We start from the raw sequence: 17,482 nt of genomic DNA, 5'->3' as shown, positions 1-17,482 counted from the left end.
TTTCTGTACTAAATTCTCCTCAATTCAGATAAGCTGCCATGATTCCAATAACAATCGAAAGTAGAAGTAAGCTGAGTTATTGCCAAAGCTCTATCCATTGGTTTTAAAGGAAATTGTAAACTAATCAATAGTTTGGTTATAAATAGGACATCAGAACAAAAATGTTAAGAGAACAAATGTTTTCACGAAAGTGAATTGTGATGAAATCAGCAGATCCGAATTAACAATCTCCGCTAAAAGATAAAACATATGCAACCCAAAGAATAATCCCATCATAAGTAATCACAAGAAATCTTAAAACAGATTTCAGAAAGCAGAGCAGTCTGGCCAGTAGCACATTAGCAGATTTAGAAACAGAAAATGCAGGACATACTCAGCAAATAAAGCAGCATCTGTGCAGAGAAACAGAATTAGTGTTTTAGGTTGTGATAACCTTTATCAGTATTTTGCTTTTGCCGAATTAGCAAAGTCAGCTGCAACCATCATCAAAAATATAGATCTTAAGGAGGCTTTTAAAAGTATGGAATAGAAGTAGCAAGGTAATTACATTTCTGGAATGGCCCACACTGGGAGTAAAAGATAGTGTGCAGAGAGATAAAAAATGAAGGATAGCAATTTGTTTCAATTATTTTCCTGAAGGAATGTACAAGGATAAAAACATCTCTATTTCAAGGCAATCGTAAAATGTCAGATGGCATATATTGCACAGAACATTTTAAATTTTCTGTAACCTTTCATCTAAAATATGTTTATTTTAAAAAGTCAAGAATGAAGTAAAGTTGAACACTTTTACATTAATCTTCAAAAATTCAGTTGAAGATAACCATTTAAGAGGTGTAAGCAGTGACTACGAAAAAGGCAACAGATAAAGGGAGCATGGTTTGCTTATAGCATTAATTAGGCTATTAGTTCTGTCTGAACGACTTGAATCCCCAGTGTTTTTTTAAAATCACTTCCAAACTAGAAGTGGGAAAGCTCAGCCAACAGCAAATTTTGTAGCCTTTGAAGCTCATCAACCTTTGTAGCTCAGTATTGGCATTAATGATGCAAAGTGAAAGCAGTCTTTGTGTAACATTGTGTACACAAGCTCATATGAATGCATAGATGTCAGTCTAGCTTATATAACTGTGTTGATGCTGATAGTGTCATTTCAGAAGCATTCAGTCCTCCAAAGTACAAACTACAAAACACAGTCAATCCAACACCACTTAAAAAATATTCAAAACAAAACTGCATTAAGTATTGGCTTTCTAAGATCTAAAACACTTCATGTACTATTTTTTCTTGTGTATCTTTTTCATTATTTATACCAGTTGTGTCCAAACCCCAGCCTACTTCAGTATCAAATGGCCCAGCAGTAAGCTCAATGGTTAAAGAAAAATATGGCACCTGAAATACCTGATTTACAGGTGAATTTAAAATAAAACAAGAGACAGTGCTCCTGGTTCACCATAGATCGATGTGCATTTTTCATTCCCAACAGCCCCTTTCTAATCAAGACTGTCTTAGGGATCCAGAATGTAGCCAATCAGAAATGTGCGTTTGGGAATAGAGGAAGGGCAGCTCTGTGGAAAGCAGGAGGTATAAGTGATCCACCATGACAGCTTGTCTGATTATTATGGGTAGAATTTTACGCCTCGCGGGTAGGCGCACGCCCAACCCAATAGGGCGTGAAATAGCACGAGATGATGCGAGTATCCCGATGTCATCGCGCACTTGTGCAATATTTAACTCGGCAGATGCGCACAGAAGTCGGAAGCACGCCCACCAACAATTAAAAGGGCAATTAAGCCCATTAACGGCGCAACTGTCTGTGATTTTTCGTGGCTTGTCCAACCTTACGGTTGGCGGATGGGCGAATTGGCCAGGCGACCTTTGAGCCTTTTTCATCACACCTCATCCAAGGGCAGGATGAAATCTCCGTCAGGAAATAAAATAAAAATAAATATCTGGGACAGCATTTTTACGAGGTATGCTTTCAGGTGCTTGATCGTGACGCATTGGCATTTTTTTTTTTTGCAGCTTCTACAAATTTTACCATTTTTTTGCAGGTCTGAATCTCCCTGAGACAGCTGTCTGCCTTCAGGGAGCTCCCTCACAGCGCCCACCCGCACCCATGGTGATCTCATCACCTGCCCTCATCCCGCTCCCCCCACCCCAGCAGCGCTGAGCTTTCCAGCGCATGTTTCACGATAGCTGGCTGTCAATCAGTCAGCCTGTGTGAAATCATGTTCGGGGGCCAATTGCAGTCGGCAGTCCATTTCCTGGCCACTCCAGGGCCCACCAATTGCGCGAGCCTGCCAAGGGTAAAATTCAGGAATATGTTATTTAATTCCTCTTTCTCCATATACAAACAAATCAGCCTTTCAACTGGAATGAAAATGGCTTCCCCCATGGAAGGAGCTAAAAAGTTATTTTCTCATAATTAGAACAGACTAAAACAATTAAGGGAACCACTACCAGTCTAAATACTGTAAGGACATTCAGCAAAATGAACAGTGAAGGAAAATGTGCTGCTATGATCTCAAAAAGCACAAAGAAAATCTGAAAGTCATATAAATTATGTTGTGACTGACTGACACGACACCAAAATTACTGTCAAAAGTTCAACTGCAAACTACATGAATTGTACGAACAATAATCTCTACAGCATTATTTTACTCCTTACCTCATCCAAGTCTTTGATATCAACTGGTTTCTCCTGAATACCAATTGGCATAGGCTGTGTGGCAGGAATGACAACTTGTTCATAGACTTTGTTATTCTCTCGCTCAACATCTTCTGGAAGAAACATCTGTACAATATTAAAGTTTATAGTTCAGCATATGAACAGGTTAAGAATTCATAAATGGAACATATTCTAAGAATACACAGATTCAGCAAAGAACTGTGCCACTTGATCATCAAATCTATTTCATTTTCATTGGCTACTTATTCAAAATTAAACTTAACAAGGCCATACTCATAGTGCGCATGGAGAATCACAGATAAAAAATCAAATGTAAAGTACAGTTGTCTCATCAATATGACAAGTACATACTGTGAATATTCCAAGCTGTACATGAAATCACTCCCACTTCCCACAGCAGCCATCCTTGCAGTGGCTTAGCATAAAGCTGTCAAGTTAATATTAATGTGCACCAAAGTATGACCTTTATGGTTCTTTTCCACCTTCCCCTCTTTCACTTGCTTAAAACCTATTACATTTTTAATTTCCAAGTGATGAAAGGCCATCAATCTGAAACATTGACCTGAATTTCCATCCTTGAGGTGGGTAACAGTAGTCAGGAAAATTCCCAGCTCAGGCCGCTTGCCACAGGAGAAAGCGCAGGAAAGGATGGGATTTTCATTACCGGGTGGGGGAGGATGCAGGCTGCAGTCAGGCCAGGCAACCCAAGAAAGAGTTCAGAGGCAGCCATCGGGACTGCTGGGTGCCGAGGCGGGCTGTTTAAAAGGCCTGCCTTGGTGCTCTGAGGCTTCATATCAGTTATGAAAAAATTAAGGCCCTCTGGCACTCCGCTTCACAACCCCTCACTCCCCACACACTCCCCATGCCACCTCATGCCCCTCATGCACCCAATGCTAAGCTAACTCTCTCCTCCCACCCACAAGGCCCCTCATGCCAAGTTATGCCAATGAAGTGTCAATCATCCAGACCCTTTAAAGTATCAATAGCAGAAATTGCAAGCACTTGAAACCTCTATCTTGCGTAAATAAACATTGTGCAAATGACAGAGGAGATCAGAGAGTCAGGTCTGTCAAACACAGAGTGCAGAAGAGGCCCTTCAGCCCATCAAGTCTGCAGCAACACGTGAGAAATACCTGACCCACCTACCTAATCCCACTTACCAGCACTTGGCCCATAGCCTTAAATGTTATGACGTGCCAAGTGCTCATCCAGCTACTTTTTAAAGGATGTGAAGCAACCCACTTCCACCACCCTCCCAGGCAGCGCATTCCAAATTGTCACCACCCTCTGAGTAAAAAAAGTTTTCCTCACATCCCCCACTAAACCTCCTGCCCCTCACCTTGAACTTGTGTCCCCTTGTGACTGACCCTTCAACTAAGGGGAACAGCTGCTCCCTATCCACCCTGTCCATGCCCCTCGTAATCTTGTACACCTCGATCAGGTCGCCCCTCAGTCTTCTTTGCTCCAACGAAAACAACCCAAGTCTATTCAACCTCCTTTCATAACTTAAATGTTTCATCCCAGGCAACATGCTGGTGAATCTCCTCTGCACCCCCTCCAGTGCACCCAAATCCTTCCTATAATGTGGCGGCCAGAACTGCATACAGTACTCTAGCTGTGGCCTCACCAAGGTTCTATACAACTCCAACATCACCTCCCTACTTTTGTAATCTATGCCTCGATTGATAAAGGCAAGTGTCCCAAATGTCTTTTTCACCATCCCACTAACATGCCTTCAGAGATCTATGGACACACACACCAAGGTCCCTTTGTTCCTCAGAACTTCCTAGTGTCGTGCTGTTCATTGAATACTTCCTTATCAAATTACTCCTTCCAAAGTGTATCACCTCACACTTTTCAGGGTTAAATTCCATCCGCCACTTATCTGCTTATTTGACCATCCCGTCTATATCTTCCTGTAACTCTTTCGAGTACAAACACGTTTCCATCTGTTCCTATTCAGATGAAGTTACATTGTTTCATAGTTTGCCATTGTGAGATCTGAACTCTTGATACTCTTTTGAGTAAACCTGTTTCCATCTGTTTCAGATGAAGTTACATTGTTTCATAGTTTGCCATTGTGAGATTTGAACTCTTGATCTTGGGGTTACAAACCCAGTACCATAACCACTTGGCTATTTAGGCCAAGCCAATATATATCTTCCTGTAACTCTTTCAAGTACAAACACATTTCCATCTGTTTTTTCAGATGAAATTACATTGTTTCATGATTTTACCATTGTGAGATTTGAACTCTTGATCTTAGGGTTACAAACCCAGTACCATAACCACTTGGCTATTTAGGCCAAGCCCTATATCTTCCTGTAACTCTTGTGAGTACAAACACGTTTCCATCTGTTCCTATGCAGATGAAGTTACATTGTTTCATAGTTTGCCATTGTGAGATTTGAACTCTTGATCTTGGGGTTACAAACCCAGTACCATAACCACTTGGCTATTTAGGCCAAGCCAATATATATCTTCCTGTAACTCTTTCGAGTACAAACCCGTTTCCATCTGTTTCAGATGAAGTTACATTGTTTCATAGTTTGCCATTGTGAGATTTGAACTCTTGATCTTGGGGTTACAAACCCAGTACCATAACCACTTGGCTATTTAGGCCAAGCCAATATATATCTTCCTGTAGCCCAAGACACTCAACCAAACTGTTAACCACCCGGCCAATCTTTGTATCATCCCAATGTTTTCAAGCAATCAAGCAATGTTTTCCCTGGGTTCAGCTGTTTCAACTCAACAGTCTAATGGATGTCGGGCTCTCAGTCAAGTCTCATTATGCATTCTTGGTTGAGAACCCAGACATCCATGTGGCTTTTAAGACAGCTGAGTCCCAGGTAAAATGCTGATTGATAGTTCTGGTTCTCTGATTTATTCTGTCAATTGCACACTGTTTATTTACACAAGGTAAAAAGGTTTCAAGTGTTAGCAGTTTCTACCATTGATACTTTAAACAGTCTGGATGACTGAACTATTTTTGGCCTGTAGTAAAAGGCATTTTTTTAAGAAAGTGGAAAGTTCTCAATTGCTATCTGTCTTTTAAAGCTTCTTAAAAAAATCCTCTTACCACTATCATTCATTGGTTCTATATAGTGTATAGGGGGTGAATGGGCATGCAAGTGCCATAACTTGATATGGAGACATGAGGGGCCATGGGGGGAGGGTGGGTGTATGGGCATTAAGTGGCATGGGGCAAATAAAGAGGACCTTTTGAACTTACCTCTCAAAAGGTTCCCTCATGCAAACTATGGTTCAAGATACCTCTGAGGTACCGTGAACCAGGACTCTTTGAAAAGCTGCCTGACTCCATGAAAATTGCAGATGAGTAGGACATGCCTATTTCCGCAATCTCCGGCCAGGGTGGGAGTGCAGGGTGCAGGCTCGAGACCCAAACAAGCTCACATCCTTTTATTTTTTAAATTCGTCCACGGGATGTGGGCTTTGCTGGCCGGGCCAGCATTTATGGCCCATCCCTAGTTGCCCTTGAGAAGGTGGTGGTGAGCTGCCTTCTTGAACGGGTGCAGTCCATGTGGTGTAGGTACACCCACAGTGCTGTTAGGAAGGGAGTTCCAGGATTTTGACCCAGCGACAGTGAAACAACAGCAATATACTTCCAAGTCAGGATAGTGAGTGACTTAGATGGGAACAGAACCACCTAGAAGTTCCCCTCCATCTGCTGCACTTGTCCTTCTAGTTGGTAGTGGTCAAGGGTTTGGAAGATGCTGTTGAAAGAGCTTTGGTGAATTCTTGTAATGCATCTTGTAGATGGTACACACTGCTGCTACTGTGCATCAGTGGTGGAAGAAGTGAACATTTGTGGATGTGGTGCCAATTAAGCGGGTTGCTTTGTCCCAGATGGTGTCTATTGTGGGAGCTGCACTCATCCAGGCAAGTGGGGAGTATTCCATCACGCTCCTGACTTCTGCACTGTGGATGGTGGACATGCTTTGGGGAGTCAGGAGGTGAGTTACTCACCTCAGGATTCCTAGCCTCTGACCTGCTCTTGTAGACACAGTATTTATATGGCTAGTCCAGTTCAGTTTCTGGTCAATGGTAACTCCCAGGATATTGATAGTGGGGGGGTTTCAATGATGGTAGTGCCATTGAACATCAAGGGGCAATAGTTGGACTCCCTCTTGTTGGAGATGGTCATTGCCTGGCATTTGTGTGGCACGAATGTTACTTGCCACAATGTTGTCCACATCTTGCTGCATTTGGACGTGAACTGCTTCAGCATTTGAGGAGTCACGAATGGTGCTGAACATTGTGCAATCATCAGTGAACATCCCCACTTCTGACCTTATGATGGAAGGAAGGTCATTGATGAAGCAGCTGAAGATGGTTGGGCCGAGGACACTACCCTGAGGAACTCCTGCAGTGATGTCCTGGAGCTGAGGTGATTGACCTCCAACAGCCACAACCATCTTCCTTTAGGTATGACTCCAACCAGCGGAGAATTTTCCCCGATTCCCAATGACTCCAGTTTTGCTAGGGCTCCTTGATGCCACACTCGGTCAAATGCTGCCTTGATGTCAAGGGCAGTCATTCCCACCTCACCTCGGGAGTTCAGCTCTTTGCTCCATGTTTGAACCAAGGCTGTAATGGGGTCAGGAGCTGAGTGGCCCTGGTGGAACCCAAACCAGATATCAGTGAGCAGGTTGTTGCTCAGCAAATGCCACTTGATAGCACTGTTGATGACCCCTTCCATTACTTTACTGATGATGGAGAGTAGACTGATGGGGCAGTAATTGGCCGGGTTGGATTTGTCCTGCTGTTTGTGTACAGGACATACCTGGGCAATTTTCCACATAGCCGGTTAGATGCCAGTGTTGCAGCTGTACTGGAACAGCTTGGCTAGGGGCGCGGCAAGTTCTGAAGCACAAATCTTCAGTACAATTAAAAGGCCCTGGTGAAAATTGGAAACCCCGTGAATAAGGTCAGGAATCCTGGAATCAGGTTCCAGCCTTCATTTTCACCCCTCTGTAGTCTCCCTGCTTCCATGAAAATTCAGGCCATTAACTCTGTTTTGCCTTCCACAGATGTTTCCTGGCCTGATGAGTACTTCCAGCATTTTCTGTTCTTATTTCATTTACTAAATGCAGCTTGGACAGGGAAAAAACACAAAAACCATACCTTTGCACCAGCAATAAAAGCTGGGGATTGCATTGCTTCACTTTTTGAATCATAAACATGTGGGTAGTGGATTCGTTCATAATCATGCTGCCTTGTAAGAATTGGTGCTATTCGTGCGTTCTGAAGAGCATGCTCCCTATAAGTTACACAAAAGAAAATATAATTTTAAAATCACACCCACATATAGGCCATTTGAAACTGTGAATGCCACTAGCATAAATAATGAAGAAGATACACAAAAAAAAATGCTATAACCAGAATTTCTTCCTACACCTCATTTATTCTCTATTAGGAAAATCATTCCTAAAAGTAATGTGTAGCTCATTTTACAATTGACATTTTAATGAATGGGGCAGCTTACACGTTAGAAAACAACCCATTCAGGCTTGTACTCAGCTGTGGATATCAAGGATAAAGCAATTCCAATCTATGGCAGAGAACTGTTTTACAGAGCAGGTGATCAGATATAGGCACTAAACTATAATCCAGTTTAAGATGAAAAGAAATAGGAGCAGGAGAAGACGATGCAGCCCATCAAGCCTGTTCTGCCATTCAATATGATCATTTCTGATCTTTGGCCTAAATTCCAATTTCCTGCCCACTCCCATATCCCTTAATTCCCTGAGGCACCAAAAATCTGTCTATGCCAGCCTCAATATATATTCAATGATGGCACATCCACAACTCTCTGGGATAGAGAAGACCAAAGATTCACAACCTTTCAAGTGAAGAAATTTCTCATCTCAGTCCTAAACGATTAGCCCTTTGTCCTGAAACTAGTCGTTTGGTAGTACAGAACTTGAGTATTGCTGAAACAAGAGACATGTCTAAGCTTTTCATCTTGCACTCATCAGGACAGTTCACAAGAATACCAAGATAAGGGGAAGCAACAATTTGTGCTGTATGTGAAGAGTGCACTGATTGGTTGGCAAGTGACGTTGCCATGGAGAATGCACCAGTGATGGGTGACTAACAGTTAACTGCCAAACATTGTTTGAAATTGGTCCTGAATTGGTCAAGGAATTGCCTGAAGAATGAGTCAGCGAATGGCTGTCACCTATTTTGTTTAGCTGAAACAGGCGCAATGTGTGTACATGCTCTTTATGTCTGTAAAGAACAGGGCCCAGTGTATTAATATATGTAGCTTCCAGTACACACGAATGCGCTACACCGCGAGCCCGACTGGCAACCTTAAATTGGTTGTCAGAGTAATTGTACACTGGGGATTACTTAGTAAATGCTGTCCAATTGCAGAATCACATCTAATGTTGGACACTGTGCTCTGCATTTTGCAAGCCCGGGCTGGTTGGGCACCTTGCCCATTACGAACAGGGGCTGGGGCATGCTGTTTAATACGATTCGCCAATCTTTGGAATGTACGGCCTACATACCTAGTATCAAACCAGCTCTGAAATTCATGCACCACATTACTCATTTGTGTGATAGGCAGAATGTCTTTTTAGCTTGGTGGCAGCATCCTGTTAAGTGGCAAATACTGTTCGCGTTGCTACTGTATAGTAGCAGCGTGACACAGCTAGTTTAAATTTTGCTTAAATTTTTGAGATACCTTGCCTTTCCAGGGTAACGTGAGGTAGAATGGACACTTTTCAGGGCTGAAAGCGGTAGCTCATTGCTCTTGCACAAGTCCAGCAGCATTTTTTTAAACTTATTTTCAAGCAAGGCTGTCCTGTCATGTTGAGCGGCAGGTCCAATGAATACGATTTTGGACTTGTCATTAATAATGGCATAGTGGACTTGTGTAAGAGCGATGAGCTGCCGCGTGATATATATGACAGGGTTTGTCCTCACGGTTCACTATGTCCACATATGTATGGGCTGCCCAGGACACACAAGAATGATCTCCCTTAAGTCCTATCTTATCTATGACTGGTTCCGCAAAACATAAACTGGCCAAATAGCTGGGTGAATTGTTACAACCAGCTTTGACTAAGTTTTTCACACACACGGTGAAGAACTTCTTCATATTTGCGAAGGCCTCCTTCACATTTGCGAAGGCCATGCAGGACTTGCATTTCAATAGCAATGCTGTGACCGTGTGCTCATTTGATACTGCTAGCCTATTCACCAATGTTCCACTTAAGGAAGCCATAGATATTTCTACTGCAGCACTATATCATAGTGACTTGGATCCGCCACCATTGCATGAATCAGTATTTACTGAACTTATGAACTCGGCAACTCGCACAGTTGAGTTCAGCTTTAACAACACCATGTATGTCCAAATAGATGGTGTTGACATGGGATTCCCTCTAGGCCCAGCTCTCACAAACATCCTTGTTGGGTTCCATCAGAAACATGTCTTTGATGGAATGATACCTAACATCCTACCCCTCGCATAGTCCCAATATGTGGATAATATATTTGCTATCTTTAAATCCGCAACTACATGTAGCAATTTCCTTACATTTCTTAATGGGCTCCATCCTGCACTCAAATTCACCTTTGAAATGGCGCAGTCAAATGAATTTCCCTTCCTTGATGTACTATTTGAGAAATCTGCCGGGGTTTCTCTACAACAGTGTACCACAAGCCTGCTTTCACTAGTCAATATGAGCCTTGGGATTCTTACAGTTCCACAGGCTATGAGATTAGTCATATTGGCAACCTCGTAAATAGGACCCGAGCCATTTTCTCACAATGCAAGCTTGATGCTGATTAGGCCGCGTCAAAAGCATCCTGCAGGATAATGGCTACTTTCATCAGATCATTTCATGCTGTATATCACACAAACACATGAGTGGGCCTTAAGGCCTCACCTGCAGCACTGAGAAGTGCCCAGTCTACCTCAGATTACCCTGCAAGGGCAAGGTATCTCAAAAATTTGAGCAAAAGGTGAAGCTAACTGTTTCATGTTGCCACTATGCAGTAGCAACATGTGTGGTATTCGCCGCTAACAGGATGCGGCATCAAGCCAAAAAGACCCTCTGCCTGTTACACAAATGAGTAATGTGGTATATGAATTTCAGGGCCAGTGTGAAGCTAGGTACGTTCCAAAGACTGGCAAATCGTATCAAACAGCATGTCCCAGTCACTGTTCGCTAAGGGCAGGGTACAGACTGTACCCAACTAGCTTGGCTTGCAAAACTTAGAACAGTGTCTAACTGTTAGGTATGATTCTGTGATTGGACAACATTCGCTAACTAATCCTCAATATGCTAAGAATTACTCTGACAACCAATTTAAGATTATCAGTCGGGCTCACAGTGTGGCACATTTGCGTGTACTGGAAGCTACATATATTAACACACAGGACCCTGTTCTTTGCAGGCAGAAAGAACATGTACACTTGCACATTGCGCCTGTTTCAGCTAAACAAAATAAGTGACAGCCATTCACTGACTCATTCCTCAAGGCAATATCTTGACCAATCAGGGTCAAGCTGCCTGGTTTAAATTTCAAACGATGTTTGGCAGTTAACTGTCAGTCACCATCACTGGTGTATTCTCCAAGGCAACGGCACTTGCCAACCAATCAGCACTCTCTTCACATACAGTATAAATTGTTGTTTCCCGTTATATTGGTATTCTTGCGAAGTGTCCTGATGAATGTAAGACGCATAGCTTAGACATGTTTCTTTTTATCAGCAATATCCTGAAACTGCGCCCCCTTGTACTAGTTGGGAGAAAAATCTCTCTGTATCTACCCTGTCAAGCCCCTTAATCTTAAATGTTTCAATGAGATCACCTGTCATTCTTCGAGAATGCAGAGGAAATTTACAAGAAAGTTGCCAAGGCTTGAAAATTGCAACGATGCATAAAGAATAGATAGGCTAGGGTTGTTTTCCTTAGAACAGAGGAGGCTGAAGGGTGACCTAATGGAGGTGTACAAAATTTTGAGGACCTAGATAGGATAGGTAGGAAAGGTCTGCTCCCCTAGCTGATGGGTCAATTACTTGGGGGCACAGATTTAAGGTGATTCGTAGAATGATTAGAAGGGACATGAGGAAAAATTCTTTCCACCCAGAGGGTGGTGAACTTCTGGAATTTACTGCTTAAATTGGTGGTTGAGGCTGAAATGCTTAACTCATTTAAAAGGTACCTGGATCTGCACCTGAAGTGCAGTAACCTGCAAGGCTACAGGCCAGGTGCTGGAAAGTGGGATTAAAATGGGCAGCTAGTTTCGTTTTTTTCTCTTTTTTGGCTGACGCAGACATGATGGGCTGGATGGCCTCTTTCTGCGCTGTAACTTTTCTTGATTGTAAAGTCAATAAAACATAGATCCTAATTACTCAGCCTAGCATAGGGCAACCCTCTCATCTCGGGGGCCAATCAAGTGAATCTTTGCTGTACCGCCTCCAATGCAAGTATATCCCTCCTTAACTATGGAGACCAAAATTGTACACAATATTTCAAGTGCAGCAAAACTTCTTTGTTCTTTTTGTCAAATTCCCTTGCAATAAAAAGCAAACATGCCATTTGCTTTCCTAATTGCTTGCTGTACCTGCGTGCTAACTTATTGTGTTCCTTGTATGAGTACACTCAAGGCTTTCTGAAGATCAACATTTACAACTTTCATACCTGTAAAAAATATTTTGTAACCTCACACTTCCCCAAATGATACTTCATCTGCCACCTTGTTGCTCACTCACTTAACCTATGCCTCTTTGTAGCCTTCTTACAGCTTGCATCCCCACCTAGTTTTGTATCGCCAATAAACTTAAGATACATTTCTCTCGATGTGTTCATGTAAGGCATTAATATAAATTACAGCCTCAGCACTGATCTTTGCGGCACTCCACTAGGCACAGCCTGCCAACATGAAAATGCTTCAATCATCCCTACTCTGCTTCCTGTAAGTTAACCAATCCTCTGCCCATGCTAATATATCACCCCCAACTCCTTGCGCCCTTATTTTGTGCATTACCATTTTGTGCGGCACCTTATTGAATGCCTTTTTGGAATCCAAGTATAATACATCCTACTAGTTCCCCTTTATCTACCCTAATACTTATATCCTCAAAAAACTCCAATTTGTCAAACAGGATTTCCCTTTCATAAATCCATATTGACTTGTTCTTATCATACTATGCTTTCTAAGTGCATTGTTAAGACTTCATTAATAATAGATTCCAGCACTTTCCCTATGCATGATGTAAGACTAATTGGACTGCAATTCCCTGTTTTCTCTCTCCTCCTTTCTTGAATAGCGGTGTTACATTTGTCAACTTCCAATCTACTGGGATCATTCCAGTATTTACCACTGGTGTATCAAGATTTTGGTATACATATGTCAACATGGGTAATTCTAATAATAAGGTGCATTTTGATATCAAAACAATCCAATAAACTGTTGTCATCCATTTAAAAATCATGCCTGCAAATGAAGAATACAAGCAAAGCTTCAGTAATACATCTTCACAGATTTCCTAAAAAACAGTCTCCCTTTAATCTTTCTTCTTTCCATCTTCAAAGATTGTAATGACTGACCATGATGTCTGTACCTCTGATGTTAAAAACTCTCGTGGCAATGAGGTACTGAATTTTATAAAAGCAATCACTCTTTTTCCTTTATATATTGTGGAGTGAACCATAGCATGTCAATGCTCAGAAACATTTCTGCCCATAATTGATAAAGCATTCAGTTTAGATTAACTGGTCATAATTTATGTTCTTCTCTTTAGTTGTTAATTAGACCTGCACTCCCCAGTGCCCATCGCAAAACCAATTATTTTCTCATTTAAAGGCATATCAAGAAACAAGATATAACAGGCTTACAAATACTTTTACATTAGCATTACTGAAAAAAGGATGGCATCTGTATTTCATTTCTGCAAATACTTTTCCACTGCAACAACAAAAATGAAATCAATGCAGAGAAATAAATAACAATTAAAAATGGCAGTCAGTACAATTCATCAGGATAGTACTTCTCCGAGCCTTTACCAAATTTCAACCATAAATTGAGCATAAATTTACCCCTTGACATTCAATGGCATTACCATCACTGAATCCCCCACTATTAATATCCTGGGGGTTACCATTGAACCAGAAACTGAACTGGACTAGCCATATAAATACTGTGGCTACAAGAGCAGGTCAGAGGCTATGAATTCTGCGGCGAGTAACTTACCTCCTGACTCCCCAAAGCCTGTCCACCATCTACAAGGCACAAGTCAGGAGTGTGATGGAATACTCTCCACTTGCCTGGATGAGTGCCGCTCCAACAACAGTCAAGAAGCCCAACACCATCCAGGACAAAGCAGTTGCTTGTTTGGCACCTCATCCACAAACATTCACTCCCTCCACCACCGACGCAGACTGGCAGCCATGTGTACCATCTACAAGATGCACTGCAGGAAGTCACCAAGCCTCCACAGGGAGCACCTTCCAAACCCATGACCACTACCAGCTAGAAGGACAAAGGCAGCCAACAAACGGGAACACCACCACCTCCAGCCACTCACCATCCTGACTTGGAAATATATCGCCGTTCCTTCACTATTGCTGCGTCAAAATTCTAAGCCTCTCTCCCTAACAACACTGTGGGTGTACCTACACCTCATGGACTGCAGCGGCTCAAGAAAGTAGCTCACCACCATCTTTTCGAGGACAATTAGAAATGGGCAACAAATACTGGCCTAGCCAGTGATGCCAATTCTTTCCTTGAATGAACAAAAAAGACCAGTAGGACCACTGAAGAAACTGTCCAAGTTTATGCCATTGTTTCAGAGTTTCCAAAATTGCAACAAGGGTTAGAAAGAGACCCCAATCAAATTCTACCCTCCCCAACAGCCCACTCAATTATGTAACTGACATCAGTCTGCTTCAATGAATTGAAAACTAGTTAATGTTTTCCGATACACAAGGAAATCTATTCATGAAAGACCATTTTAAAATGGTTGAGTTGAGCATCTCATTGATCTCATAATGAAATATTATTGTTAATATATAAAGTTGATATCTAATTCCTCAAGTTTTTCTTTCCAATTTTATTTTATTAAAAATTATGGTTTTACAGGGTAATTACCATTGTGGTAATTCCGGGCAAAAAAAATTCATCTTCAACTCAACTGCAATAGAATGGGAAATATTGTTTGATAGTTCTTGCAAGTATTTTTTTTAAACCCCAAGTCTCTTGGGAGAGGAGCCATGGAAATAATCTGATGAGACAAAAGGAACGAGGTGCATTAAAAAGAGGAAATTGAAGGCTGGAAAAACCTCAAGGTAAATGACCGAAGATCAGGAAGGAACCATGATCAAAAAGACATTTTTTATATTTGCTCATGGGATGTGGGTGTCACTGGCTAGGCCAGCATTTATTTCCCATCCATAATTTCCCTTCTTCAAGTGGCATTTTAAGAGTCAACAATAATGTTGTGGGTCTAGAGTCACATGTAGGCCAGACCAGGTAAGATTTCCTTCCCTAAAGGACATTAGTGAACCAGATGGGTTTTTACAACAATTGACAATGGTTATCATCAGACTTTTAATTAATTTAAATTTTACCATCTACCATGGGATGAGCCCGGGACCCTGGTGCATTACCCTGGGTCACTAGAATACCAGTCCAGCAACAATACCACTATGCCACCACCTCCCCCTAATTATTGATGTAGTATGGCACTAGCCTAATAAGCTGTCTACCCTTGAGATAATTCATGCAGCTATCTTTGGTCCCCCAACTTATCACTGCACAGTATTAGAAGTGTAGCGTTAGAGGTATTCAAAGTAATGCTCAATCTTACCATTTAAAATCAGGGAGCTTCTGTGATTTAATTTGCTCTTTATGTGAGACAAACATTGCAAGAAAATGAGTGTGAAGCGGGGCCATTATATTTTAATAATGGCAGTTAAAATTGTTGTAATACCAAATCTGTGATTTATCAGCAAGGGAGCGCAGCTCTTGGATCTGGGAACGCTAGGAAGAAAACCCCAAATATCATGGTGCTGCAATGGGATTTGCCAGCATTTTGGAGGGGTCTTAGAAACAATAGTGAGAAGTGTTCTGTGGCAATGGGACAGATCCTGGGATCAGGAGGGGCAAGGGAGCATTAGGAACGTGGTCTAGAGGGTTGAGAGCACCGACAAAACCTTCTGGAATCTCACTGAAGAAAGGGGAGACTGATGGTAGGAGGACATTGTCTTGATCTGACAGACCTGGAGTGGTTGTTGGGGCCTAGGAGTATTGAGAAGGGAAGCCTAGCAGAATTGAAGTCAAACTGCCCTCCACTTTACAGACCACCCGGCAATGCATCCTCCTCCTCCTGTAACACTGCATTCCTGCCCATCAGATTCTCCAATCTGTTCCCAGATTATCTTGCATCCTCAGACATTTATGAATGCAAAAACAAATTTGTTTTTAAAAATTCCACTTGCTAACTGAAACGTTTTGTCAATAAAAGTAAAATTCATTTTTATTTACAATTTTAACAATAACCCAATTAGATGAGCAAGACTACAATAGTTACAAATATATAATTTTGAATCGTTGTCTTACCTTTGTAAACGTAACTCTTTTGGATCAAAGTATTGAAGTCCTTCTGAAAATTCCCCTTCATCTCTTTTCTCTCGCTTGGCTAGACGTTTTTCTTCTCTACGATACTGTTTTAACAATTGCTTTTCTTGTTCAGAATGAACAGTGACTTGACAGCCATAAATAGGCTGTGCATTTCCCCCCACACCTTTTTTTGAAGCATCTGTAAAATTAAATCAGCTTTATTCAACTCACAAAAAAACAAACTTGCATTTATATAGTGCTTTAAACAAAGTAAAACATTCACAGGAGCATAATCAAACAAAACTTAAGCCCAATACACGTAAGGAGACATTAGGGCAGGTAGCCAAAGATTTGGTCAAAAGGGTAGGGCTTTAATGATTGCTGTAATGGAGGAGAGGAAGATGGAGAGGCTTAGGGAGGGAATTACAGAGACAGCAATTTCTCTGCATTAATTTGAACGATTTGGATGCAAAAATGACAAAAATAAACAATTCATTTTAATGAAATCATTTTTCAGAGATACTTAATGACAACTAGAAACTATTTTGATGGCCAAAAACATTTTTATATCAAGCACCGCTGTGACTATATATCCAATGAAGCCAGTTTTTATTTGCAGATATGTCAGTTCTAAGTTTCAGAACTAACCTAATTCCTACTTAATTTTCTGGTGTAAGCTCCTTTGCAAAATTATTTGTCTCATCAGGTGCAGACAAGTGATGAGAGCAGAATACTACCATAATCATAGGAACGGTATTGAGATAAAAACAGGAAGTGCTGGATAACCTCAGAAGGTCTGGCAGCATCGAAGGAGATGGAAACAGTTAACATTTCAAGCTAATAATGACAACTTCTTCGGTTCTAATGAAGAGTTTTATTCGACTCAAAACGCTAACTCTGTTTCTCTCTCCACAGATGCTGCCAGACATGCTCAGTATTTCTAGCACTTTATATTTTTATTTCAGATTTCCAGTATCTGCAGTGTTTTATTTTTATTGACGGATACTGAGGCTTCAGAGAAAGTACAACACAGTTCACCAAGATGCTGCTTGACATGAAGAAATTTAAACAAAAGGCTGTGGAAAATTAGGGCTTTCGTTTCATTAAAAAATTGCTAATTATGAAACACAGAAGAGTTGTGAGGCTGTGGAATTCATGTACAAGGTTAGTGAACAAAGCAGAAATTAT

General features: G+C 41.5%; 1 protein-coding gene across 2 annotated transcripts in view; it reads right to left on the bottom strand.

Annotated features, from left to right (window-relative positions):
• Positions 1-17,482, bottom strand: part of ascc3 (activating signal cointegrator 1 complex subunit 3) — a 619,273-nt gene that overhangs the window by 541,971 nt on the left and 59,820 nt on the right. For both annotated transcript variants that reach the window (XM_041188004.1, XM_041188005.1), the window contains exons 6-8: positions 16,295-16,493; positions 7,838-7,973; positions 2,669-2,794 (exon numbers count right to left, since the gene is read on the bottom strand). In XM_041188004.1, coding sequence (XP_041043938.1) covers positions 2,669-2,794; positions 7,838-7,973; positions 16,295-16,493 — 461 coding nt within the window. The remainder of the gene's footprint in view (positions 1-2,668; positions 2,795-7,837; positions 7,974-16,294; positions 16,494-17,482) is intronic.

The sequence above is a fragment of the Carcharodon carcharias genome, chromosome 5, assembly GCF_017639515.1.
Source record: "Carcharodon carcharias isolate sCarCar2 chromosome 5, sCarCar2.pri, whole genome shotgun sequence".
NCBI classification, from domain to species: Eukaryota; Metazoa; Chordata; class Chondrichthyes; order Lamniformes; family Lamnidae; genus Carcharodon; species Carcharodon carcharias.
The sequence above is the reverse complement of the archived record's forward strand: the minus strand, read 5'-3'. Positions and strand labels throughout refer to the sequence as shown.